At 46.0% G+C, this 27,850-nt stretch overlaps 2 protein-coding genes across 2 annotated transcripts; both read right to left on the bottom strand.

The window, feature by feature from the left end:
• Nucleotides 1–2,183: 2,183 nt before the first annotated feature.
• On the bottom strand, nucleotides 2,184–22,614 carry IVD (isovaleryl-CoA dehydrogenase). Its single transcript, XM_042785343.1, has 12 exons — nucleotides 22,464–22,614; nucleotides 19,967–20,056; nucleotides 18,000–18,051; nucleotides 15,031–15,200; nucleotides 12,175–12,268; nucleotides 11,605–11,741; nucleotides 10,521–10,617; nucleotides 7,584–7,677; nucleotides 6,307–6,388; nucleotides 5,801–5,905; nucleotides 5,038–5,110; nucleotides 2,184–4,898 (listed from the first exon to the last, which is right to left on the bottom strand). The coding sequence occupies exons 1-12, from the start codon at nucleotides 22,599–22,601 to the stop codon at nucleotides 4,765–4,767; spliced, it is 1,266 nt and encodes a 421-aa protein (XP_042641277.1). The 5' UTR covers nucleotides 22,602–22,614; the 3' UTR covers nucleotides 2,184–4,764.
• A 104-nt stretch (nucleotides 22,615–22,718) lies between these two features.
• On the bottom strand, nucleotides 22,719–27,766 carry KNSTRN (kinetochore localized astrin (SPAG5) binding protein). Its single transcript, XM_032996467.2, has 8 exons — nucleotides 27,642–27,766; nucleotides 26,440–26,572; nucleotides 26,241–26,297; nucleotides 25,920–26,019; nucleotides 24,559–24,673; nucleotides 24,193–24,254; nucleotides 23,973–24,047; nucleotides 22,719–23,107 (listed from the first exon to the last, which is right to left on the bottom strand). Exons 1-8 carry the CDS (start codon nucleotides 27,703–27,705, stop codon nucleotides 22,976–22,978), a joined length of 738 nt encoding a protein of 245 aa, XP_032852358.1. The 5' UTR covers nucleotides 27,706–27,766; the 3' UTR covers nucleotides 22,719–22,975.
• Between the last annotated feature and the right edge of the window lie 84 nt (nucleotides 27,767–27,850).

The raw sequence follows: 27,850 nt of genomic DNA, 5'->3' as shown, positions 1-27,850 counted from the left end.
AACAAGACTTGATGACACTTTCATTATGTGTCAGCCTGTACTGAAATTGCGCAGCAAAGCCCCGGGCAGGAGGAAAACATCATCCTCCCCACAGGTTACCAAAGCCTCCTTTCCCCTCGTGGACCAGCCCCACAGGCAAGAAACCGCATCCTCTGCCGCACACGTGCACCGGCACGAGCACACACACTCCCCGCTGCCACCGAAGCGGGTGCCGGTTCCTGCCGTCCCCAGGCAGGCGGTGGGGATGGAGTGGGGGGCACAGGGGCTCACTGGGGAGCTCTTGAGAGAAAGCAGGACCTCCAGCAGACTGGAAATCCCACCTGGCAGCCCCAGCAGGTGCCTACGGGACTTGGGAGGTGTTTTTTTGGGGGGAAACCAACCCTCACAGGTCCCTGCGGAGAAGTGAGGACAACCACTGCCCTGCTCGGGATGCTGCTTGAACACGTGTCCCTCTCCTGCACCCTGAGCAGCTCGGCGTGGTTCCACCTCCCCAGACTAGGGGGGATTTGCTTTACCCCCCGTGCAGCCCCGCGCCGTAGCTCCCTTTACAAAGTCTTCGATATAACGCACAGCTGGTCTCACTGCAGCCAAACCCCTCTGCAGCAGTTTGTACATTGCAGACGTATTTTAAAACAAACGTCCTCGGCTTGTTTAGAAAACAAACATCACCCTGCTGCTGTGGGCATCCCTGCAAACATGGGCCTCTGTTTAAACTCCTGTTTTGGACATGGCTTGGGGAAGCCATGGTCCCACCTGCCCTGAGAAGCATGAGGCAGGACACCGGAGATGTTACAGCCCGTCTTCTCCACTACATCTCCCACCTCCCTTTTGACACGAGTTTCTGCATCAAATACGTTTCAGTACCTCTTCTGGCAGTGTTGTAGCTCATCACAAGCCCAGCTTTTGCAGGACAAGCAGCTCCAGAGAGGACTTGCAGAGCAAAGGGGCATCACTGAAGGACACAGAACAAGTTTTCTCCTGCAAATGCTGTCAGCGTTTATCACAGCTTGGTGTACGGCTGAGGAGCTAGAAGAGAGCAGAGCTGCAGCACCCGTGGCAGGCACACTGGGCCGGAGGGTGCAGCCCAGACCTTCTGGACCTTCCAGGGCTCAAAACAGGGCAAGAACCTGATCTCTGTTGTGAAAGCCTCGGCCTCGCACGCCTACCCCGCTGCAGCAGCCGTCTGAGATCTGGGGATTAGCACATCCTCAGGTCCAAGTGTCGCTGTTTCTCAGCAGAATGTCTTCAGCTGCAAATTCACCTGTAAGAGATCAAACCAAGGCAGAGCTTTGCTGCCTTCAGGACCTTGTGCACAGACTGTTCTTCCATCAGGTGTTCAACCACAGGGAACAAGCTGCAGAGCAGCTCTGATCACACACAGTGAGAAATAAATCACCTGAGCTGGATGCTCCAGGAGCCAGCAGCTTCAGCACGGGAACCCAGTGTGGTTTTCCTTCTTTCAAGTAATCAGTAAACTGCTAACCTGTGAAACCTACCCAGCTGCTACAGGACGGCTGCTTTACACATACAAACAACTGTGGGAGTACCTCAAAACTCACGCTGCTGGCGGGGACTGCAGGGTGCAGGTTCTCAGCCCTGCCCTTCCCCGGACAGGCAGCATTTCTGGATTCCCAACAGGCTGGGAGACACTTCCTTATGAACCCGCCGCCCTCAAAAGCCCCATGTTTTCCACACACTGCTAAAATAAACTCTGTTTACCTCCATGACTAATTCCCTCTGCTCTCCATGCTTTCTCTGCTTAGTCGCCAGCTGCGTGCAAACAGGGCAAGTAGCTTGAAAACCAGAAAAGGTGCAGCACATCTAACCCTGCCCTGCCACCAGCCAAAGGCTCATCAGGCCAGGATAATTTCCATCACAAATTCGGAGCAGACACTGCTAAGATCAAGTCCAGAGGCACAGCGCCCTTGCATGTTTTCTCTATTAGCTCTGCTGCTCTCCAGAGGAGACCCGAGGCACAGCCCAGATCTATCACTGTGAATGTTTTTTTGGTGTGTTTTTTTTTTTTTTTCAAATGAGAGTTAGGGGAAAAAGCTATGGTTGGTAAGGAAGGGGGAAAGCAATGCTGTACCCATTGCTGCTGCCAGCCTGCATGCGCTGCGGTGGGTACCAGGCAAGGTCTGCACCCCACCTCTGCTAGGAAACACCTCCAGGAACACAGGCCACCCAGCAAATGCTTATTTTATTAGTATTCAATAAAGGTTAAAACCCTTGTCCCCTGAAGATCCCTCCCCAGCCCTTCTTTTCATACCAAAGTGAAACCTGCTCAGCCCAAGGAAAGCCAGCCCCTTCCCAAGGCAGTCCGGGCAGGGCTGCTGTGAAGGGAGATTTGATTAACATAGCCCCACTTAAGATTTATGAGCCTCTCCCTCCACCCCGTCCTGTGATGCGTTAGACATTGATTCATTTCACCTTTAACTCCAAGATGCTGATCAGCCTAGAAAGTGAAGGCATTATTTATTACTTGTATTAAAAATTAAACCTCTCCAATGTTAAGAGGACAGGTTTAAAAATCTGCAGGTTGTTTCTGTCTTAGAAAACCTATTTTTAACAATCCTGACGTGGCTCTAACACTCGTTAGAGAAGCTCCTCTGGCCAGAGCTAGAACATAACAATGATTCAGTTCCTACATTCTTTGGAGAGTCTTCAAGGAAAATTGCAGTGATTCATTCCGGTATTAAAGAGCTGAAAAACACACTGGTAAAATACGAGTTTCCGATCCGCGTTGGAGACACCGTGCCTGTGCTCCTCGCCGCCCCTGCAAGTGTTCCCACCACCTCTCCAGTTAGATTTGCTGTTTTTACTGGGACACAGAAACTGCAGCTCCTGCGGAAAGCAGAGGAGCTCTGCAGCACCGGCGGCTCTGTAGCTGTCCCAGCCCCGGCTGCAGCAGGGCAGTGCTGGAAGGGACGAGGGCTGTGGGGTTTGGGGCAGCTCTTGCTCAGCAGGAATCTGCTACCCACAGCACCGGGGCAAAGAGGAAAACTCCCGCCCTTGGGCTTTCACCAGACACTAGATTGGGGTGTAGCAGCTGCAGCGGTTTTGCGACTTGCATGTACAAGAAGATGACAACTGTAATCATTCTGTGATAAAACATAAGCGTCTGGTCACATAAACAAATTCCAACATTAATGTACAGTAATGCACTTAGTGTTTCACATGACACACACTTCACTCGTGCTTCAAGTCCCATTTCCAAAGCATTTTCAGGTGCAGCTCAACCAGACGCTCTCGACAGGCCACCTCTGTCCACTCTGCGACCTCCATCCAGAGATGAAGGTTGAAAATTAAACCCTGGGACACTTCCAGAGTGACAGCCATCCACCACAGCTAAATAAACATGAAGTTTAGGAAGAAGGCACTGACACTATGACTTCAGAAGGTGTTTCTATCTTTGGATAAAGTGAAGTTTTATAACGTTTATGCACACTTGGTGACCTACATGGCAATTCAGGAAGATGAATTTTTCTTGAATTTATGGTATTTTAAAGTTATATATTAGTCTACTGTCACCTAGTATAGATGGAGGTCAATTAGAAACAAAAAAAAAATACACAAAGCTTTAAGCTCTTTTTTTTAAAAAAAAAAAAACTAAAACTACTGGGAGGCTGCCTACTTGGCAACTGTTTAATTAATTGTTCTGTCATATTTACAACACCCAATTTTTTTTTGTGACTCACTCTTTAAGGCTGGCAGTATACTGTGCCATTTTCTTTAATAAGGCTAGGTAAACTTCAATTTGCTGTATATAATATGCACTGAAAACACCCACAAATACCGCTGTGATCACTCTGACTTCTCTAGCCAACCCAAGGTATAGTGCGAGTACACGCTTTTGTCAAAAGAACAACCTTCAGAAAAAAAAAAACAAATAACCCCAGCCCAAAAAAGTCAACCTCCTCCTGCCTGCCTGCTTCATTCATGGATGTCACAATACAGGTCTGATGTTTTAACTGTTCCCAGAATGATGGATGGTGACACCTCTGGATGAATAACCCAGCGGGAGGCAGTCAATCACAGCAGCAAAGACTTGGGGCTGCGCTGAAATATCTTGAGAAGCAGCAGGAATAGGAAAGGAAGCATGCAAAGAAACAGATGTGGTATTTTAATGAGGTTTTAGGAATCATCACCTAAAACACTGCTTGTGCGTTGACGATGCCTGAGCGTCTGTGACAGCCATGCCCATGGAGTGGTTGATGTTGTGTTCCCAAAATGAAAGTTATTAATCCCATCAGAAGGTCACAATGGGAAATTTCACCTGCCAGTGGTAATATGCTAAATGCTAGCTATTTAATGGCACTCAGGTTTGTTTGTTTTTTTTTTTTAAAAAGAACAAAATTGTTCCCTCAGTGTTCTTTTTTTGGGGTGGGGTGGGTGTGGTGTTTTGACTTTCTGTGCTCAGCAACGGCTGCCTCTTGTTTCAGGCATGCTGCTCACCAGCCTGATTCGATGGTGATATGTCCTCTGGATGAACCTCAGCCCTGTAACGCTGACAATCGGGATGGCTTATGAACAGAATGAATCAGGATGATCACGAGAAGAGAAGAAAACCACTCTTCCTTCCATGCTACCATCTGATTCATTTTGTAAAAGTGCAGTCGAGCAGCATCTGTTCACAGAGCAGGCAGAAGAGAGTCCACAAGTGACAATTCCAGAACGACAAGCAGGAAGAAAAGAGCTGTGCGCTTCAGCCTCTCTGTTCAAAGGCCTCGTGGTGGCAAGGTGCTGCCTCTCCACTGGTGGACATTACTTAAAAGTGGCATTAAATGCCCTGCCAATGATAAGTCTGCGCACTTCACTGGTGCCTGCCCCTATCTCGTAGAGCTTGGCATCACGCAGGAAACGTCCCATGGGATAGTCATTGATGTAACCATTCCCACCTGCAATCAAGAAGTCAAAAGTCATTTCTTCTCTCTGATTTCAGGGGCTGAGGGTGGGGTGGGAGAGAGCACTGCTCTTGCGCTGCGCTTGGCTCTCTCCAGCCACCGCTCACAGAAACAAACCCTGGCAGTGACCTACCCAGACACTGGATGCCATCCAGAGCCACCTGGGTAGCACACTCTGCCGAATACAGGATCACTCCAGCACAGTCCTAAAGGAGAGTCACAGTGATGACAGTCAGGAAAGGTGTCACCTGCCCTTCTCCAAGCTCTGTGCTGCCCTGACCTTTCCGTTACTCTGCAGACAGCTGCTGACAAGCCTGAACTACTTGATCACAAAGGCACAGGATTCATTCCCCAGCGAGCAAGAAGCTGCTGCAGTCTTTCCGACACTACAAAACACTGTGTCAGGTCTGTAAACGCCGTGTGAAGACAGAAAAGAAAAAAAAAAAAAAAAAAAAGACAAAACGTGTGCAGCAGGGGAGCTGGCCTCTCACAAATGCACATCATACCCACAGGAGACTAAGGTGGTTTGATTCGGGATGCAGGGCTCTGTGCTCCAACTGTTAAACACTCAGTGTCCTCCTCAATAGTGGTGGTAACAGTGCTGGTTGTGGAGACAACACCACCTCGGAATGACTGCTACAAGCCCCCTCCAATAGCCAGGATGTTGTATTTGGGCTTCCAATGAACACCTACTGATGCTGCTAAATCTGTTAGCTTGTAGAACAAGGCTTTTTTTTTTTTTTTTTTTTTTTTTCATTTGGGGCAAAAAAAAATGCACTTAGGGCTGCGAGTGAGTCATTTTAACCCCCAGTACAGAACCTCCACCCTGCTCACGATGTGGGAAAAAGGGAAGGGAGTTCTCGCTGCAGACACAGCCCTGGTGGAAGCGAGCTCACCTTTGCATTGAAGTGGCCCTGGTCACAGGCCTTCGCCACGTTGTAGACGTACTGCCGACACGCCATCAGCCGCGTGTACATGTCAGCCATTTTGCCCTGCATGAGCTGCGCGTCGCAGGAGACAAGAGAGACACTAATGTGAGTGGGGGGAAGATTATTTTCTGCGCGAGCTCTGGGGATCACCCATTCCCCAAACTGTCTCAGAGAAACTAGACAAAATGAGAGGACATGGGTTCAGCAGACATAAACGAGGGAGCTGGAGGTCCTGTCAATTCACCACCTCCCTGTTGTCAGCCGAAGTCCCTCACCCAGCAACAGTGGCCTCAGGCAAACAGGCTCAGAGATCCTTTAACACCTCCTCACCACATCATTACATCACACAGCCCCAGCACAAACTCCAGGCAACCTTCTCCATGCAAAGCCCTCCCATGACAGAGCTCTTTGTCTTCTCATTTTTGAGGAGAAAAGCAAGACGGTAAAAATTTCTAATTCCTTTTCTGTCTCACCTGGAAGTGGCCAATTTTCTGTCCAAATGCTTCTCTTACATGTAGGTATGGAATTGCATGGTCAAGAACAGCTTGCATGAGCCTAATAGAAGCACAAATATGCAGGAAAACAAAAGAACTATTAATCAATACAAATTAACTCTTGGAAGGACAATCTAAGGCAAAAAGGTTCTCATACCCAAAATGATATGCTGCTGTCTTCCTATAGCTCCACTCAAACAATGTTAAGAATAAAATCCAAAGGCCCCATTTTTCCCCCTAGTGCTCTACACATTGCTCATTTGGGACATCTTGTGGTAAGCTCTTACCTTCTTAATTCAGGGGACTGAGATAAATTGTTGAAGAGGTTTTTTACAACTGTAGACAGGACAGTTTGTGCTGCCTTGCATCTCCGGAGACCACCAACTCAAGAAATACCAGCCAATACCATAAAAAAAGTGTAGTCAAGAACAAGAAGGGTGAAAAATCCTCCTTCTGCTTTGTGGAAGATGGTCTTTCCACATGAGGATTAGTACAGATAGACCAAGTGGGAGAACAAAAGGACTGTAGGGTAAAAGAAATTACTGGGGAGCTTAAGGACTGACTGAATGAACAAACCCTTTACCCAGTCCAGTGCTCCTTCTTTGTAATAATCTGGATACTGTTTTAGATTTTAAGGAATCAGTAACACAAACTAGTTATTCCCAGAATAACAGACACCGTAGGGATACGCAAACAGCAATTGGGGACCAAGGCAGATTTATCATCTCTGGAAAAGTTTACATCAAAACTAGTATTTTCAAAAGCATGCTCTGGAGGGTCTGTGGATTGTGCTACACTGGAAGGCAGAGATTTGCAAGCTTTCTTTCTGGCATTGCTTCTTCTACCCCTTGCCCCTCAGAGAGTGTTCCACATAGATTCTTTCAAACTGAAAAAAAACTTGCATGAGGAACAGAGAGGTGAGGAGAGCTAGAGGGAAAGGGGGAGCACAGGCAGAGCGAGCTGTGGTTGCCTGGGAGTGCTGAGCTGAGTCCCCTCGAGCAGGAGCCCATCAGAGCCCCTACAACAAAGCTAAAGAGCACCCAGGACCTCCCTGCTCCTGCCTCCTCTGCAGCCTGCTCCCTTCTCCAACCCCGACCCAGCCTTCCCTCTTCTCTCAGAAGCTGCCCCAGTACCTCAGTTCTCCATCCAAGGTACATCCTACCGAGAGCTGCAACCCCACTTGGAGACCTGCTGGGTTAGGTGATCAGGAAGGAGCCTTCTGGTCTTACAGTCTATAGAAGATGATAAATCCTTACCCCAGTGGTCCACCAGACAGGACCAGTCTCTCCAGATCCAATCCACTCATCAGAACATAGACTCCTTTGCTCAGCGTCCCCAAGATATTTTCAGCTGCAATCGGCAAAGGAAAGGGATTTACTTATGTGCAAAACTAAGATAAGCTGTTGTCTGAGTGCCTCGGTTCACTGGGGAGAGGATTCAAGTCTTCAGTCCCATACAACCTTTCTTTTTGGCTCAAGACACACTCAGGATGAGCTAGGCAGGAGCTGAGTTTAGATACACATAGTTCCTACCACAGAAATGTCTTTTCAATCCAACCAAAGTCAAAAACGGAAAGGCAGTAAAGGGTTATAAAGAGCACCTACCACTGCTGCTATTCTCTTGCCTATTTGCTAAAAAGTAAGTGCTGCCCAGAGATCTTCCAGCTCAGAATTTGTAGCAACAAGAATAGGAGACTTAATAGCCTGTGAGAACAAATGGGGAGCCCCCTTCACCATGCCACCAGTTTGTGTTTAGCCCAAATGGACAGCATTACCACCTGACGTCTACTGAGTGTGGATTTGAAATGAATGCAAATCCGGGTCTGATACGCTTGGGTCACCTCTCTGAGCATTCCCAATACAGGAACCAAAGCTTACACAGGCAAGCAGTCAAAGCTCACCACTTATCACACCTCAGAGTATTATATATTAGTCTTCTGAAATTAGAGAATACAAACAGTCATTATCTCCCCTTCCGTGAGGGAGGCTGAACAGAACATTGCAGCTGTTATAAAAGGCAAGTATTAGTTCTGTGAAAATGGAACAGGAAAATAGCCATGTGAGATAATGGCCTGAGAAAAAAAAAACACAAGAAACCATTTCACTGTGGGACAATCTGAAGCATATGCTGATGTTAACAAGTATAAAAAGAGAAGCAGGAACAAAAGGCTCATCTCAGCAAGGCTGTACTCTTACAATCAGGAAAGAACTTAAAGCCTAACAACTGTGCTTTGTAGATGGACAGAGATTATCCACTGATCACACCATACAGGAGAACTGACATGTACTTCAGACTTTGATCACTAGAGACCTGAGAGGTGTGACATGCAAAGTGAAAAATGAGACAGGACTTGGACATACGCAGATAGTCTCCTGAAATAAATAATCAGTTTTTCAGTGGCAGAAGCTCATGGACTGTATTGTCTCTTGCTTATTGAAAAGCATGTTAGGACAAGGGGTATTGGCTTTAAATTGAAAGAGGGTAGATTTAGATTAGATAAGGAAGAAATTGTTCCCGGTGAGGTGGTGGCCCAGGGTGCCCAGAGAAGCTGTGGCTGCCCCCTCCCTGGAAGGGTTCAAGGCCAGGTTGGACGGGGCTGGGAGCACCCTGGGCTGGGGGAAGGGGGCCCTGCCCGGGGCAGGGGGTGGGACTGGGTGGGCTTTAAGGTCCTCTCCAACCCAAACCAGTCTATGACTATGTTGTTGTACCATATGAAGAAGTGCAGTCTCTGCAGGGCCACCATCATGATATTGGAGCTAGAAAGAGGAAGAAGAATGAAGCTTGGCTTTCAGAGAAAAAGCTCAGAAACCCCACAAACAAGAAAGAGAATTGCTAATAGCAAACATTACTTTGAAGAACAGAACACAAACACCAGCATCAGTAATAATAAAGTGACAAAACTGTTCATGAGTAATGATTTCTCACAGTGAGAAAAGGAATGAAGAGCCTGAACACTTTCCTGTACGTCCAGGGAAAAGGGATGGATATGTATGTGGTGAGCTGAAGGATGTGTGCTGGCTGCACAGGGTGGACAGACCTGCTGACTGTGTGTTACAGCAGAAAAAAAAGAAAATGCTGGGGCTCTGAACCAACTTTTACCAATGCAACACGACCAAATGAATCCATGGACAACACTTACTGTGAGAAAAACACCAGCCACTCAGTGGAGCATGGCTGGCAGTGAAACCCATGTATTTTAAAGTGGATGGAATTGCAGAGCTAGAGGACACCTTGATCTGAGAGAAAGATCCCGCAGACGTATAAAACAGCATCAAACTGGTTCAGCTTCCAAGGCAGAAGATCAGAAGTGGCATTAATGGACAGAGTGCAACGTGTATTAACTTTCAACACTGCAGCGATGTTCTTCTCTGAGTTATTCGAAAATGGAAATCCCGTTACCATGAGAACATGCTGTTCTGTATGGATGATTACCCAGGAGATGATCTGAAGACTGGGGCACTGGCCTTTCTGATTTCAGAGCAGAGGGATCCAATAAAGTTAGAAATGTCAGATTTCAGCTGAAACTCTTCCACTTACTGCAGAGCAGCTTTTGGCGGTGTATGGGGAGCAGGAGAGTTACTTGCTCTTCAAATATGCAATTAGGATTTTCATGAGCTGAGTTAAGGCATCTCCTCCACTTGCTATACAGAGGCTGTAGTTTTTCTATCAGCAAAAATAGCCACTGGAGTAACAACAATGGCCATTACAGTGGCCTCTGCTCTACTAACTAGCTGGGGAAAGGATGCCCATTTTCAGGCCCTGACCCTAAAAGAACTCAGGAATGTTACAGGCAAACCAAAACGCTGCTGGCCAGTCTCCAGTGATTTTGAAGAAAAAAAACAAACTTCAAGGCAAGTAAGTTCTCCTATATACAAGTTGGGGAGCTCTGATGGAAACAAACAAGTTTCTTTGGGAGCCTCACCTGGGCTCTGCAGAAGCAGTGGGAAAGAGTTAGGTCCATGAGGGCGAAATGGGAGTGACCTCACAAGGGATGTGCTCGTTCACTGGAATCCAGCAGATTGAACTTTTCCAGTTTCACCAGCTCTGTTGTGTGGTTTCCAAAGAGCAGATAGCCATCTGCAAAGCCCTCTAGGTCACAGTCTGAACACACATGTAATTAGCGATCCAATTTATCTGATCAAGAAGACAGGAAACCACCACATGCATACTGCCATGATTTGAACCCAACTCACCTGGGATCTTACAGTCTTCAAAGATCAATTCACAGGTATTAGACCCTCTCATTCCCAGCTTATCGAGCTTCTGGGCTGTGCTGAAACCTGGCATTCCCTGCGAGGTCAAGACAGTAAAAATACATTCCAAATCTCAATTCTGACAGACTAACTAAAATCACTACTGCTCTGCTAAATTTCCCTGACCACGCGAACAGGCGTAGGGTACCAGAAGGGAATCAAAGGGAACTGCCCACTCTGAGAACAAGAACAGGCCTAAGTGCAAGTGCAGAGGAAGCAAACGAGCAGAGAAACATGCACACCTGGGGGGCACATGTGAACAGAGTGCATCCATTTTCTAATGCACGTAAATATTAAATAAATATTTATTTGGACAGCTGACAACACTGACTCTCCTAGAGTAATGGTTGCAAGCTTTGCCAGTAACTGAACTATTCTAACCACTAAGTCAGGTTAAGTCCATCAAAAGGTTTACTGATTTCTGAGATTTTACGTTTCCAGTGCCATTTATTTTATTACAGTTTCCTGCCTTCCTTGTGGTGACAGAGATGTGTACATCATAGCCTCAAATAACTAAAAAGGAAGAAAAAACCCAATAGTTTCCTGTTCTCCAAGGGCTCCCCGTTGAACAGCCCATTTCTGCTCCTTTTGGCCTGTTCTGCTTTGCATGCATGTTTGGGTTTTTTCAGGACTCCAAAGGGGCAGTACAAGAAAATGGGGGGGGCGGGAGAGGAATGAATAGAGCTATTTTAGTGTCTTCACTTAAAAAAAAAAAAAAAAAAAAAACAAACAAACAAACACACAAAGTTAGACAATGGCATAGTAGGACATAGCTAAAAGCGGATTACATGCTTGGATACCAAAATCCAGGAGTACCCAGCTGACAGCGCAGCTTGCCATGTCACTGGGGCAGGGGACTAACCTCATGGGCTTATAAAATTCAGGCAGAAAGTAGTTTGCCTTTGAGCAAGGGGCTGACAGTTATAGAAAGAGAACCAGCTGGCTTCTGAATGAGCCAGTTAGGGTGAGGGTGTTAGCTTTAAAAACCACACTACAAGAAGCTTGTGAGAGTTAGTAAACCTACCCTCTCCACAATGAAGGCAGTTATACCTCGGGAGGCCGGAACAGCATTAACATCAGTTTTAGCATAAACGATGAGAACATCTGCATCTGGCCCATTGGTGATCCAAAATTTGTTTCCATTCAGAACAAAGTAGTCTCCTAGAAGCAAAGAGCTGCAATTTGTTAGCTCGCAACAGAGCAAAACCTATGACCTCACTCCACTTATTTCAAAACAGGCTTCCAAGGATGCCCTTTAAGACCCCCACATACAGCATGCACAATCCTTCCCAAGTTCAAGAAAACTCAGTTCCTTAATTTCTAGAGGCACCTACCACTGGTTCCACCATACCACCAACCTCCACCATCACAGTCTGAAGCCCACTTTTAGACCTTCAATCACCCACCTCGTGTCTTCACTACCGGGCTTTATCACATGGTGAATCTCCTGGGAGGCAGCACAAGCCTGCAAACATGGCCTGGCATACCCAAGACTAAGCACTGTATCTCACTGGTGTTGAGGAGGTTAGTCTAACTTTACAGGAGATGTTATTTACCCCGGCTGTCTACCCAGGCAGCACATGACAGGCTTTACCTTTCTTATCTGCTTTCAGCTTCATGGACACAACATCAGATCCAGCATTGGGTTCGCTCATTGCTAAGGCTCCAATGTGCTCCCCACTGATTAGCTGGAAGAAAAGACAAATGTAAGAAAGGGAGCAAGAACAGTAGCATTGTTACTGTTCCCTCTTTGGTCTGCCTTCCTTTATTTTTTTTTTTTTCCTGCCCTGAATCTCCACAATAGCTGTTTTACTCAAGAACTACAAATGAGAGCTGTTGCTCCTGGTAGACTCCTAGCAGGGAGCTCCCTTGTGCTGCTGTGTGGAGGGCACAGAACCAAATCACAGTGGGATGAGAAGGATGACTCAACTCATGTCTGAGCTAGATAAGAAAGCCCTGCTTATAAAACACCATCTCCAGGAAGGTGCCAAAAGAACCATGCAGGCAGCCATATGCCTTTCACAAGCTCCTTGTTCCGCACTTCACGACTGCCCTTCTACATAAACAAGAGTTGTTAAACACAAAAGGCCTATGAAGGGGGTGGAAAGAGATTGCAAAGTTCTTAGCAATGTTCTCATAGCCCGGTCCCCCACACTCGCACCACAATAGCAGATGGACACCCTCCTTCTGTGCCTGCTCATACCAGGCTCTGGCATAGCTGTTGCTTCCTCCTCACTGTTCCTGCCCTTTTCTCCTTGCCTTTTTTTTTCCCCTGTGTACTTTTGTCCATCTTCTTCCCCTATTGATCTCTTATTTTTTTAAAAGCAGACTTAATGTTTAAGATACATGTTGAACCAATTTAATCCACCAGTACATTTCTACAGAAGTCTGTGATCTGCTCAAAACTAGTTGAGTACCACAAACCAAGACAATTAAGAACTAAAGTGATGTCACATCTCATTGAAAGGCAGTGAATGAGGTCATTAAAACACACCTCAGCAGCAATGAAGGCAATTCAGGGTTATGTATTGGCAGGTTGCACAATGTTTTGGGGAATCAACACTATACTTTACATGTGGTTTAAATCAAGTTTCTTCCGCTGATAATTTCTGTAGCTGGGATTCAATGTACTAGTCAAGTTTTTCCTTGCATTTAAATACTGAAATCTGTTTAACATGCTTTTGGCTTTAAACCAAAGTTGCTGGGGGAGGGGAACCTCAGTCCATCCCACTCCTGCCAGCTTGATGCTAGTGCCAGCAGTAGATGCCCAGAGCCTGGAGTCTTCACTGGCAAGGGCTCCAGCCATACCACCCAAGGAGTAGAAGGCAAAGGCGGGGACTGGGAGAAGGAAGAGCTGCCCACCATAGGAGAAGATCAGGTTTGAGACCATATAAGGAATGTGAAGGTGCACAGGTCCATGGGACCTGTCAAGATGCATCCACAGGTCCTGAGGGAACTGGCAGATGAAGTGGCTAAGCCACTATCCATCATAGTTGAGAAACTGTGGCAGTCCGGCAAAGTTCCAGTTGACTAGAAAAGGGGAAACATAACCCCCATTTTTAAAAAGGGGAAAAAGACCTGGGGAACTACAGGCCAGTCAGTCTCACCTCTGTGCCCAGCAAGATCATGGAGCGGATCCTCTTGGAAACTCTGATGGGACACATGGAAAATAGGGAGGTGATTGGCAACACCCAGCACGGCTTCACTAAGGGCAAATCATGTCTGAATCTGGTGGCCTTCTACAATGGGGTTACAGTGCTGGTGAATAAGGGAAGAGCAACTGATGTCATCTCGCTGGACTTGTGCTCAGTAAAGAGTGGCTGGAGAGCAGCCCCAAGGAGAGGGACTTGGGGGTGCTGGTGGGGGGAAAACTGCCTGTGAGCCAGCACCGTGTGCCCACAGCCCAGAACCCACCCGTGCCCTGGGCTGCAACCAGAGCAGGGGGGGGCAGCAGGGCCAGGGAGGGGATTCTCCCCCGCTGCTCCGCTTTGGGGAGACCCCCCTTCAGTGCTGGGGCCAGCTCGGGGGCCCCCAACAGCAGAAGGACACGGAGCTGCTCGAGCGGGGCCAGAGGAGGCCACGGAGATGCTGGGAGGGCTGGAGCAGCTCCCCTGGGAGGCCGGGCTGAGAGAGTTGGGGGGGTTCAGCCTGGAGAAGAGAAGGCTCCGGGGAGACCTTCGAGCAGACTCCCAGTGCTTAAAGGGGTGACAGGAAAGGTAGGGAAGGACTCTGGATCAGGGGTGGGGATAGGACGAGGGGTGACAGGTTTAAAGGGCAGATTTAGATGAGATCTAAGGCAGAAATACTTTCCTGTGAGGGTGGTGAGGCGCTGGCCCAGGGTGCCCAGAGAAGCTGTGGCTGCGCCCTCCCTGGAAGGGTTCAAGGCCAGGTTGGACAGGGCTGGGAGCACCCTGGGCTGGGGGAAGGTATCCCTGCCTGGGGCAGGGGGTGGCACTGGGTGGGATTTAAGGTCCCTTTCAACCCAAACCAGTCTATGATTCTATGAGTCACAAGCATCAGTGCCCCAAATGATGAAGTAGTTTCACATGTAGTTAATTAGCATAGGCAAACCAAGCATTTGGGCAGTGGGAAATGGAGAACAAAAAATACGAGAGCAGTGACTTTCATTCAGAAATATCAAAACAATTTGGGAAGTTGGCAGAATATCATCCAGTGTCACCTCAAAGCTTCATTTAGTAGCAGACCTCAAGGGGGTTGGACTATGATGCCTACGACATGGACCCTGGCTCAGGCTGAGGTCAATAAGGATTAACAGAATAAAATTTAAGAAGCCAGAGAAGGGCAAATTTGGCAAGTACAATATTTCTGAAATGTTGGGTGACTGAAATCAGCTAGTGCTTAAAATGCTACACACTGTGAAAGACACTCATCCTTGCACACAGCCAAAATCCAAAAGCTTTCCAGTTTCTGCCCTCTTCCAGCCACATACCTTGGGCAAATACTTGTTTTTCTGAGCCTCATTGCCGTTACGCACTAGCTGGTTGATACAAAGGTTTGAGTGGGCACCATAACTAAGCCCAACAGCTGCTGATGCACGAGAAATTTCCTCCATCACCAGCACGTGGTCCAGATACCCCAAAGCAGATCCACCATATTCCACTGAAAAGAGAAGAGAGATGTCACATTGACCACCACGGAATATATCACACATGTACTAGGTCCCAGGGTTGTGTTCAGCCTGGAGTGAGACCCCAGACACTTAACAAGAGAGCTTCTGGTTTTGACTGACACTGTCCCTGAGCTGGGCACCTCTGGCTTTCCCCATCCTCTCCGAATGTCAATTTTCTATCTTAAAGGCACAGTGATGTTACTTCTTCAGCACAACCAGTAATTTACTTGTACAGCATAGTTTTATACATATAACATGCATAAGAATACATCTAAAACATACTCCTGGCCCTTGCAACACAGTGAGTCCTTCTGGTCAACCATCCTTAAGTGCAACCTTAATATTATCATGAAGATTAAATCACAAAGTGGCAACCGGTATTAGGTGAGGGGACAAAGGAAGACGTGCAAAGTTTGTAAAGTCCAGACATGTTTGTCATAACAAGGACCCCTAAACAAGTGAGGAATTCTCAAACTGCTCAAAAAGTGGGGCATTAGGGACTTTTCTAAGCCCACAAATGTGCAGGAGACCAGCATTTTGATGGGTGGTTAATTAGGTATGAGAATTATCAACAAATGTAACTGCTGCAATTCACCAGTGGCAAAAACGTGGATTTCAAGAGAGGATGTAGTGAGACAGAGCAGCACGATCATTGTAAATGCAAACCTAGCTTGGCACACTGAGCTGAGTCTAAAACCAGTGGTAAAGATTAAAGGCACACAGTAGAACAGGGCAAGAGAGAAGGCAGGGAGAAAAGAGAAGGCTGAGAAATGCATAATGGCCTTGAGCAGCTGACAGCCTACATAAATATATACATATATATACCTACACACACATCTATATACACACAAATACAGTCACATCCCAATGTAAAAGTTTTGTTCTACAGACACGAAGCAAGCGATTGTACTGCTAAGAGACAGTACAATCTGAAGAGACAGCACTACTAAACGAGGAGGACATAATCACTGTGAAGTAGTCAGGGAGGTAATCCGGGAGCGCTTACACATCGTCAACATGAGTGCTGTAAGCAAGCAGCAGCAACAGTAAAAGTGAATATGTTTGTATGCTCAGAGTGACCGAAGAGCAGAGTGTATAACCTGGGCTCGAAGAGGGCTACTGTCCCTACCTCATCAAACCAACACAATAGCCACTGGCATTATACGCAGCCATTCCTCCCATGTCACTCATTCTGCCTCCTGTCTTCTGCAGGGCTTCTGACCCTCTGAAATCTCTACCACAAATCAGGGTACAAGGGTTTACTATCAGTATCCTAAAAGATGGGTTTAACAGTTGCTCATATGCCAAAACAAGAGAGTTTTCTATTTGTCCCTGGAGAATGGATGGGTTTGGAGCTATTGCCTCAAGAAAGGAAAGGTAACTGCATGCTGTCAGCCCATGATAGCTTTGTACTGCAAGAGGTACAAGAAAATAATCCTGCCAGACGACTTCTCATATAATACAAACCATAGTGTGATTCAGAATGATGCTGCCCTTTCAAAATTACTCTTTATATATGACATGCCAGTATTATCGTTCCATGGTAGCTACATATTTGCATTTCTTAACTTAGCTCTTTATAAAATAAATGGAAAATTACAAACCAACATAGGTTTCTTAGTTTTAAGAAGAAAACAAAAAGCACTGTTGTTTAAAACGCTCCCTTAATAGACCTGATGCACTGGTGCCCAATCATGCCATTTAATTGAGCATACGCCCTCGTAAGATTTCACATTATCTTCACATCCTAAACCCCAGTCTCCACCTCCTACAACAAAACCACTGCCAATAAAGAAAGCGCACACAACTATACAATCAAAAATAAGGCAAAAAAATCTGGGCATAGGAGGGTTTTAGAGGCAAATCTTTGAGGAAATCAAAAAGGACAGGACTCATGAGGGAATGGCTTATTTATAGTGTGGGAAACTGCTGTAAGCCTCAGGCACAACATCAAAGAAGAAAGAAGGTAAGAGTGAGAAAAAACAGGAGCAGCAGTAAATTGGGAAGAGTAAAGAGAAAGAAAGCAGAAATACAGACTCTTTCAAGCAGACTCAGTGCCACTGAAAGAAATGCAGCGGCATTATTTCAACGCATTGCTATTCAGCTTGCTTCTGCAGAAGCCTTTGCACACGCACATCTAGAAACAGACTTTACGATGGGGAAATAAAGGCCCCATTGGCTGCTTTTCTCCACTAAGGGCTTCTCCTCATTACACTGTGTTAGTGCATTCAGCATGACCATAGCAGCCTCAGTAATCTATAACATTAATCAAAACACTTTTCAACTAACCTGGACAAGGCTGAATAAGATTTACCCTGATTTTTTCTGACTGGTTGGATGTGGTCAGCTCTCCATTAGTTATCACAGCTTTTCACAGCATTGTTTTATACCCTCTAACTTCTCCTATTAGAGATGGATGTTTGCTCTAGGATACTTTTATCTGTAGCTCTTGTTCTTCAAAACTTGCAGCAAACACTTCATATTGGAGAAGCGCAAACACGTTTGAGTTGCATATACCTGGAGAAACCATTTCTGAACAGTGCTTTTAAATTGTAAAAGGCATTTTGTAATCACCCAGAAGGCCAACAAGGGAAAAGGATTCTGATCCAGTGAAGAATAAAAAAGTTGCCAAAGAGAGTTTTTAAAAAGCATGAAAATAGGAGATTCTGGCCAAAACAGATGTCTTATCACAGACAAGGTTGTTATGAACTGGAAAGGGGGAGTTTAAGTAGCCTCTCTTTTGTTTCAAAAATCACCCACCAGAAGGTAAAAGGTGGGAACAGACTTACCAGGAGCTGTGATCCCCAGAACTCCCAGTTCCCCGAGTTTCTTCCAAAACTCCTACAAATACAGAACAAGCAATCAGTCCAGCCTCACAGTCAGGGCATCAGCATAAGATGTTTTCCCAGGTAGCTCAACAGACACATCAATTTACCTTTTTCTTCTGATATCTCAGAGATAAATACACCGATACCTACTCCTCCTGCACCAGCAGCTCCATCATTTGGACCAAGAAGCCAGACAGGCTTAAGGACATTAGCTATGCTATGCATGGGAGGAATCTGTTGAATTCAGTGAAAATTCACAACCTAAATTTAATTCTGGAAGGACAGGTCCTGAGTTTAAACTCATTGCCCAGTTTAAGAATTCTGATGAATTAAAACCTCCTATTAACTTAAACTGCAATTCTACCCTTTCACATACTATTTCTTGCTAAAGATAATTTAAGATGTTATAACTCAAATTCATGCTTCTCTCTGACCTCATACATCCTTGCCACTGTGCTCTAGCAGGACTGTATAGGCCTATCAGCCTGTGGTTGCTGCAAATAGCAGTTAGCATAAGTTATCCATCACTGAAACCCTGGATATACTTAGAAGAGTTGCTGTTAACCAGGAACTTAACTCTTCTAGTCAAACAGAAACTCATAAGTAAAGCCAAGGAGGCCTCCTTGGGAAGAGATTTAAAAAAGGGAATGTTACAGCTGGGGCAGACAGAGGTGCTGCCCACCTCGCAGGTGGTACTAGAAGAGTTATAAACAGTGACCACAACATAGAGTTTGTAAACACTTTGGACTTGCGAAGCTAAAGGAGCTGAATCCACAGGGGCCACCCAAGTACCTAACCCAGAGGTTTTCAAGACTGCCAGGACACCAGACACACCTGGGGACTGGATAACATTACTGAGTTTTGCTTAGCTGGACACATACGCTACCAAGTTCACCTGCCAGTGGGCAAGCTGTCCTCCTTGACTGCTGACTCCCCCTCTGCCCATTACCCAGATTTACTGCTCTGGCAACACCACCACTCAGGTGACAGGCATGCCATTCAAGGCAGAACTGGCAGCTGACTTGAGGCAAACACATCAGCTGTGTCTGGGCCAGGGCACTGCAGAGAGGGAGAGAAGCTGTGACATAATGCAGTAGCAAAGGATGTCACCAATGAGGGCCATATGCATGCTGGAGCAGCCATCTCTTTGCTACTCCTTCAGACTGCAGCCTGTCCTCCACTACGTGATGGACACACAGGTGAACACTTGTGACACGGCATCAGTGTCCAGGGATAAGATAATTATCAGTGAACAGTCTCTAGAGACTTCAAAAAGTATTATTCAAAATCTCTGGATGACATCTGGTGTGCCAGACTAACTTTATATACTTAACTTCAAAGCTGCGCATATATCCCTGAAAATGTCAACATCAGAGCTCCGGGAAATCCTAGCAGATGTTCTGAGCTTTTTAAGTCTTGTGGAGCTTATGAAAACCCATAGTTAGATCTCCCCTTTTCATCAATCAAAGCCTCCACTTGCACAGAAGTCGTTGTTTTTATTAGGAAGGCAAGTTCCAGCTCAACAGTCAAACAACTCTACATTTCAGCATTTGAACACAATATTTTCACAACAAATTTGAGAGGAATGCAGATGTCCAAGGAAGAGTCCTAGCTAGGAGAATACAAAGCACATATTAGAGAAAGAGTCTGAACAGAGAGAATCCAAACAAGACCATTACCAATCCATTTTTTTATTACTTTTTTTAATTGCATGCTGGCTGGGTTCTGCCTCAGGTTGCTGAAAGTTGTTAATAACAGATGAAACGGGAAATCAAAAAATTGTTTTCTTGATGGCTTTCAAGTTTGAAAAGTTAATGCATATGTTCCTGTAGTGTGGAGTGGGATTCTTTGTCTGGATTAATGTACAGCTCAAAGCACAGACAGGCTTTCTCTACCATCTATTTTAAATGTACACATGAAATACTTGCCCGCATGTCTTTGAATTCATTTTCCTGATCAATCTGCTGGGCCTTCGGAGCCAAATGCTCTTGACAAAACTTTGTCATGGTCTGTCTAAGCTGGGAAAAGAGATGAAAAGAAACACACACATTACATCTCATCCATATACTGCCATCTTCTCTAGGATACTGCTGACATTCCCCTGCCAGGCAACTCCAGGATCCCAAACTCAGAAGCACAAGACTAAGGAAATCCATGTCCCAGGTTCCTGGCTGAAAGACCAGAGGAAAGGCCCTTTAGTCTTTAAAGAGAAGATACCAATGTACTTAAGTTCCTGTCATCATTTAACCTTAAAAACCTTACCCCAACATGAGAGAACGCTACTGAACCACTGCCTGCACTAGGGCTTCAGGGGATGCTTTTGGTCAGGAAACTCTGAAAGCTGTTAAACAGAGCTTATGATATATTATCCCCATCCAGTAGCTGCTTACGGTTTCATTCAATTATATGCAAATGCATGTAATAAGCATGCATACTAAGTAAAATGTGTTAGTGTATCAAACTGGAACTACATTAACTATCCTACTATTTTCTATAGAGGGAAAATTTAATAAAGTCAGTTATGCTCCTTGATCCAAATGTCGCAAATCTCAAAATCTTTTTCTAAATTTTTAAATCTGAATACTTACATACATGTATTTTGCAGAAGTCTATACACATATTATGAAAATATATACAATATCTTATGTGGTTTTAATATACATATTTAAGACCTTTAATATAAAGATATGGTAGAGTTTAATAATCCCATTTTTCCTTTTGGTTCCTTATTCCCGTAAATTGTTTCTTTACCAGCATTATTCCTAGACACTGAAACCCCCTGCTCTATAACCAGAACCTGCAGAAGGGGCAGAAGCAACAAACCAAATATGCTCAGGCTTCTCTGCCCTTCTCTCATTGCCACAACTAAGGCAGCCAATCCTTCACAATTAAAAAGATACGCTAGTTTCCATGGCTACTCAGAGCTTGGATTCCAGTACCACTAAACAAGTTTCCTCCTGTTGATTTTTTTCTTTAAGTTTTTAAACATTAGATGTGTTTCCATTGTTACAGAGCTGACAGAATGAAACTTGAGCATAAAGCTTGAAAGAAAAAAAGCTTAAAACCATAATAATAATAATAAAAAAAATCTTAATCAATTAGAGACTGAGGGACAAACTCAGACAGATATCCCTGATACTCTAAGCCAGTTGATAAGTAACAGTGTTGTTAATTCACAGCTTCACTAGCATTACCGAAGATTGATTTCTATTTTCGTATTTCCACCAGACAGATATGAACTACAAGAATACTTTCTTCCTTTTACACATGATAAATGTAGAAGTACAAAGAAGCATTAAATTAAGCTGATAGGGCTGTGAACCCTGAACACAAACCTGGTAAAGAATAATTCTGTTGTAAGAAAGAAGTGAGAATGAGTGAGTTTATTTTGTGTATCTGTATGCTTGTACCGTCATAATTATCTAGAAATTAAGGCTATAGCCCCAGACCTGAGAACCACCAATTAAGAGTTTCACTGGTAGAGCCTGTCTGGACCAACCTTTGAAGACAACACCTTTCCCTCTGTGCCCTGGGGCAGCAGGGAGTGAGTGCTTTGATGGCTAGTGCCAGGCTGCTGTAGAACATGGGAGGAAACAGTAAAGCTAAGAATTATTATCCTAAAGCTTTAGGCCCCACATTGGGTAAGAGAACACTCAGAGCTGCAACACTTTTGAGAGGATTTGACAAGACCCAATTTACATAGATCAGCTCGAGGGGGTCCAGAGGAGGCCATGAAGATGCTCGGGGGGCTGGAGCAGCTCCCCTGGGAGGCTGGGCTGAGAGTTAGGGGGGTTCAGCCTGGAGAAGAGAAGGCTCCGGGGAGACCTTCGAGCGGCCTCCCAGGGCTTAAAGAGGTGACAGGAAAGGTGGGGAGGGACTCTGGATCAGGGGTGGGGATAGGACGAGGGGTGACAGGTTTAAAGGGCAGATTTAGATGAGATCTAAGGCAGAAATTCTTCTCTGTGAGGGCGGTGAGGCACTGGCCCAGGGTGCCCAGAGAAGCTGCAGCTGCCCCCTCCCTGGAAGGGTTCCAGGCCAGGTTGGATGGGGCTGGGAGCACCCTGGGCTGGGGGAAGGGGTCCCTGCCCGGGTCAGGGGGTGTAACTGGTTGGGATTTAAGGTTCCCTCCAACTCAAAGCATCCCGCGATTTGTTTCCGTGGTGCTCGAATTTCCGATCGAGCGGTCCCAGCGCGGAACCAGCGGACAGCCCCCCCCCGCCAAAGTCCCTCCCCGGGCGGGGCGGCTCCCGCCGGGCACGGCCACCACGTGGCCGAGCCACGCCCCCTCTGCGCGCCCAGGGATAGGCTGGTTCCCCAGGGCCGCAGCCAATCACCGCCAGCCAGCCGCGACACACCCCATCCGCCCGTCCCCCTTCCCCCACCCTCGCCGCGGCGGCCGCCCCCGGGAGCCCGGCGGGCCCGTACCTGCCGCTGCTCCTCACTCAGCCCGTTCACAGTATCGTCCACCGCCAGCCCCGCGCAGCCCCGCCGCAGCAGCAGCAGCCGTCCCAACGTTTGGCACCTCCGCCTTCCGCGCAGCACGGCCCCGACTGCCGCCGCCATGGCTGCCCCCCCCCTCCCCGTACCCCGGGCTGGCCGCAGCGCGCAGGCGCAGCCCCGCCCCCCAGGGAGGGAGGGGGCAGGATGGCGGCTCGGGCGGAGGGACTGCGAGGCCTCACATCCTTCCAGTACTTTAATGGGATGAACACACTAATAGGTACAACAGGCTGAGAGACCGAAATCGGGGAGCCCACACCAGCGAGGGGTGAGGGAACAGAGCCTGGGCAAGGCAATGGGAGCTCCCAGTCACCCCCCACGCTCCTCGGTTTAGGCCATCAAACTTAAGAACTAGGTTTGCAAAGTAGAGGCCACAGAGCTAGGAGTAAACCAGTAAAATAACAATAAAAAAAGAAGACGGTAGAGTCCTTCCTCATGCCTCACATAGCCAGGAGCTGCTCCAAGTCATCAAGGGTTGCTGAGCACTCCTTGATTTCTGCTCGAAAGGAGGCATGCTTCTCCAGTGACCGCTGCCTCCCTTCTTCGGCTGATTTCCACTTGGCCAGCGCTGCCTGTGGGGAAGTCAGGGCAAATGACATTTTACTGACACCAATGTTCCGAATAGCAAAGCCAAGTTCTAAAGCGAGCTCCAACTAGACCACCTGAACTCATCAGCAGGGTCTTTTACCTGCTGGACTATGATTAGCCTACCCCGATTGGGATGGCTTTGACCTTGATTCCTTGAGGAAAATGGCAATTTATGTGTGACCAAACTTTAAAGTCTTATATAATAGCAATGTCATGGATTAGCTCTTAAGTTTCTTACCAAGAGGTGTACAACTGTAATGTAATGACTGGTTTGGTCAGTATAGAGACAAGATTATTGAAGCTGCTTGTGTTTGCAAACTCCTGAGTTCCTAGAGAGACTCCTGAGGTCACTGGTCTGCAATGGTCTCCAAGTTAAACCATATCTTCTGAACTCCAGTGTAACAGCCAGACTGATGGACCAGTGTCCTGCCAGTGGTACTTACAACCACTCGCAACACAGGCTTGGAAAGTCTTTCTGAAGAGGAGCTGGTCTGAGCAGAGCACACCCCAATTCCAGCATTGACATCCATCTTTGGAACTGATTCAGTCTAACCTGAATGCTGTCAGTCATCAATATCACTTTCACCTTCAGCTATATACAATTCAACTTGAAATGGCCATGATGAGAATTAACATTGCCCCACCGTAAACTTTAAGCCCTCTACTTAGAAGGAGAGTAACATACAGTTTCCTCAATGCACGTGTGACAAAAGATGAATGATACTACAGACTTTCACCGTCTAGTTCATTCGGAGAACTGAGCAGCACCGGGAGAAGCAAAATAACCTTCAGAATCTCACTCAGGTGGCTCAGTACCTGATTGAGTCTGAAACAAAGTCCCAGTCTTACCTGAAGCTCCTCCTTTTCTTTTGCAGCAGTTTGATTAAATAGCCTCAATTCTTCTATGAGCTTCTCAGTTAACAGCTGAAGAGCCAAAAGGAAAATAGTTTAACAGAATGCCAAGAGATACAAGTCTCAGCAGCTGATTCCACATCAGTAGAAAAGGGCCGTAGCACACAGATCTCTCAAAGCCCATTTAACTCCTATCACTGTTTCAAAATTTTCTTACCGTTGTCTGTTTCTGGCATTCTTGGGTCTTTTCTTCCTCCTCCAAAATGTTGCTGCCTGTAACTAATTTATGAGATGCGTTAGTGAACCTATAACATACTGCTAACTTCTCTTATAAGAACTAACAGCTTTTCAAAGTAAATTTCTACAAGAAGACTAAATTATTTCCAAAGTTTATCCGGGACAGGGCCTACTACAGGAAGCAGCTTTTATTCTGAAGTTAGATCTCCTGGAGTTACAGCAGTAAGTCCTTGGCACAGAAGCAGAGTCCAAATATCTTATAAATAGTCACAACAATGAGGGGGAAGGTAAGAGGGAATTCTGAAGAACGAGTGCCAGAATGGTATGTGAAGTGCATAGTACTTACCAGGATCAATGTTTCTGCTTTCTAAAATCACCATGCAAGTCTCCTGAAATTTCTTGAGCTTCTCAACTTCTTGTAGCAGGCCTTCATTCTCCTCCTTTAACTCCTTTATAGTGCACTGTCATTAACACAGGTTGTGAGTGAATCAAGTTTCCAAGGAGATTTTGTTCTCATTAGTCAGCAACACTGCGTGTGATGCTCATGGCTTAACAAATGGTCCACTAGCACCAAGAATCAGATCTCACTGTTCTGGCTCTACCACCACAGCAGACTAGTCTGCTGCAGACCTTTCCTCCTGCTTCTTGACAGGATTAATACATTTATCACATCCACATGTCATAGCAATTACTAGAAAAATTTGATCCTAGAGAGAAACTCCTTTTAAGCAATCCTAGCAAATCTTTTCTTGTGCTACCTCTCATATATATAAGTAATTCAAGAGTTTGATGCACAGGAGAGCATATAAATATTAGGAAGAAAAGGGCATCTCAGAACCTTTAAGCCACAGCATTATTCCCAACACATTTCAGATATTGCCACGCAATCGAATAAGCTGATCAACCTCACAAGTGGAATGCAAGATTCTCCAAGAGAATCAATAAGCATGTGGATTAGGGTGATCCAGCTGATGGTGTCAGGAGCTTTTTGAACATTTCATAGGTCTCAAAGGCTCTTAAAGAAATCAAGCTGTGAGATATGAGAAATGATCATCTCACAGATCAGTAACTGGTTGAGATCTAGGAAATAAAGTGAACTTTTACAACAGAAGGTTACCAGTAGGGCCTCTTGCACATGACAGAAATTGTGCTAAGTGTGTTCTAGAGTGATTGGTTAGAGGTGGTGAATAATGAGGTGCTAATTCTGAATCTAAACTGGATTCAAGGAAGTCAAATCTGTTTGAAACAGAATCCACTGAACAGTCTCAGCTCTCTCAGCCTTTCCTCCAGTCCCTTAGTCATCTTATTGGCCCTTTGCTGGACTCTCTCCACTATGTCCACATTTCTCTTGTACCTGGAGCTCAGAACTGGACACAATACTCCAGGTTTGCCCTCACCAGTGCTGAGCAGACATGAAAAAACTTGCAGAAGAATACAAAGACACTACAAGATTAGGCAACAATAGGACACAGTAGTGCATGAAGAAACTGAGCTCTGCATTAAGTGATCAGAAGAGAATGAGGTCACTGTCCCTCAAACTTAGTGCACAGCAGTGACCAAAATCTAGAATGTTCTTCATTACTAAAATGAGACTATATACATTCCTGAACCACCCACATCTTCAATACTGTGGGTATTGTACCCAGTAGGGATCAGAATGTAAGAATTACTCAATGATTTAATATTTCCCCTCTCCCCTTTCCTTACCTGTGCTCCTGTTAGTCTGGAGTGTAGCTGTTGTTTGGCTGTTTCTAACAGCTGATTCTTGGTCTTCAGTTCTGTTTCTAGTTTGTATCTGCTAAGAGGTCTGTAGAGTCAAACATCAGAGATTTAGGGACAAAAATACCAGTATTACACACCTTCTCTTTTACTTCCACAAACATTCCCTTTTTTGAAGCATTTGCTCTTGTTTTTGACCAAGACCTTTAATCAGCAAACTTGGCAAAGAAGCTGTACATGGGTGAGAACTCATCAGAATGCTCCAAGAGGGAGCATTACTGCAACTAATAAAAATTTGAGGAAACATACCCTCTTGTAGCTGTCTTCTTTGAAAGGGGTTCCACTTTCTTGGCAGATTTAGGCAACCTTAAAAGATGGGTAAAATACAATTACCAGAAGATTCTTGCAGGTTACCAAGTCTGTTAGTTTGACAAAATCTGCAAAATGCTAAACCATCTTTAGGACATGTGCCAACTAATAAATCCATCAATATTTTACTTTCATTTACCCTTGGTTTGTAGCTTTGAAGACACCCTCTGCTGGAATGTTTGAGCTAAAGTTAAAATTGGGATCTCTGTTGAACTCTAGATCTGCTGTTTTGCTGACACATTGTTTCTTTGACGGAAAAGCTGTTTGCATTTCTGCAAGAAAAAGATAACAATGAAAACACTATGGTCTACAAGAGATCATCATAATACGCTGAACTACCGGACCTCAAGTTTTCAGTTTTTGGTAAATCATAACTGTATCTGGTTAGAATGGAGACAACTAAGGGCAGTCTTCAAACTTTATCCTGAATTAAGGGTCTGGAACAAGCCAGCAGTAGTTCAGATGGTAGACAGTATTAACGCATAGTTACCAGGCTAGCATTAATGAGAGAAAGTTTGAAAGTGGTAACAGAAGCACGATAATAAAGGAGGTCTCAACATCAATTAGACAGCATGCCACAGGGCTGTGAGCAAAGCTGTTCAGGACTGGAAGCAGAACAAACACAGCTCCACTTGGAGCTCTCAGTTAAGAAAATATCACAGCTCAATTCACTGTGAGTAGATACACTTCCAAAGTAACACTATAGAGGACCAATTTGCTATGTAAAGTGTATTTGGCTTTAAACCACAGCTGTCTGGGTATATAAAGCTTTGCTCACATAGTGGGTTTAGGGAGCTTTTTTTTTTCATCCCTGCCCCCCAGTTTAAGTATTTTTCAGCTGAAAAACCCAAATGCACATTTGTACTGGAGTAACATGGCAGTTTCAACAGATACAGACTATCTCCCACGTTTTTAGTGTTAAGCCTGAGTGCCTGACATTTCTAAAAAGCTGCAAGTAGTATCAAAAGGTTTATACAAGTTAAAGGCCCTGAAAGAAAGTCTCTGTAACCTCGGCGAGCCGCTGCGGGCAGGAGACACGCACTGGAGCCCGTCTAGCAAAAAAAAAAAAAAAAACAAACAAACAAAAAAAACAAAACAAAACCAACAACAACAACAAAAAACCCAACATAATCCTTAATCGAAGATTTAGAGACAAAGCAGTTGAATAAAGCCCCTAATTAGACTTCGCAGCGGCCATCACAGCCCAAGGCAGTACCGGAGCTCCTAACGGGCACCGGTCCCCCCGCGACCAGCGCGGCGGCCTAAGGCGGGCACCTACGGCGGAGCGGAGCGGAGCAGGGCAGGGCAGGGCCCACCCGCCCTCTCGGCTAAGATACGCACCCGCGGGCGGGCCGGTGCGGTGGAACACGCTGTAGACGGGAATGCGGGAACCCTCCCCCTCCATGACGGCCGCGCTCCCCCTCAGCCGCCGTTTGAATCCAGCCCGCCGCCCAACGGCTGGGGCGGCTCCGCGCAGGCGCGGCAGCGCGGCACTCGGCTGCGCAGGCGCAGTGCGCGCCGGTGGGTGCAGGGGGTGTGTTCTGTGAGGG

The sequence above is a fragment of the Tyto alba genome, unplaced genomic scaffold (assembly GCF_018691265.1).
Source record: "Tyto alba isolate M040663 unplaced genomic scaffold, T.alba_DEE_v4.0 Super-Scaffold_8, whole genome shotgun sequence".
Taxonomy (NCBI): domain Eukaryota; kingdom Metazoa; phylum Chordata; class Aves; order Strigiformes; family Tytonidae; genus Tyto; species Tyto alba.
The sequence above is the reverse complement of the archived record's forward strand: the minus strand, read 5'-3'. Positions and strand labels throughout refer to the sequence as shown.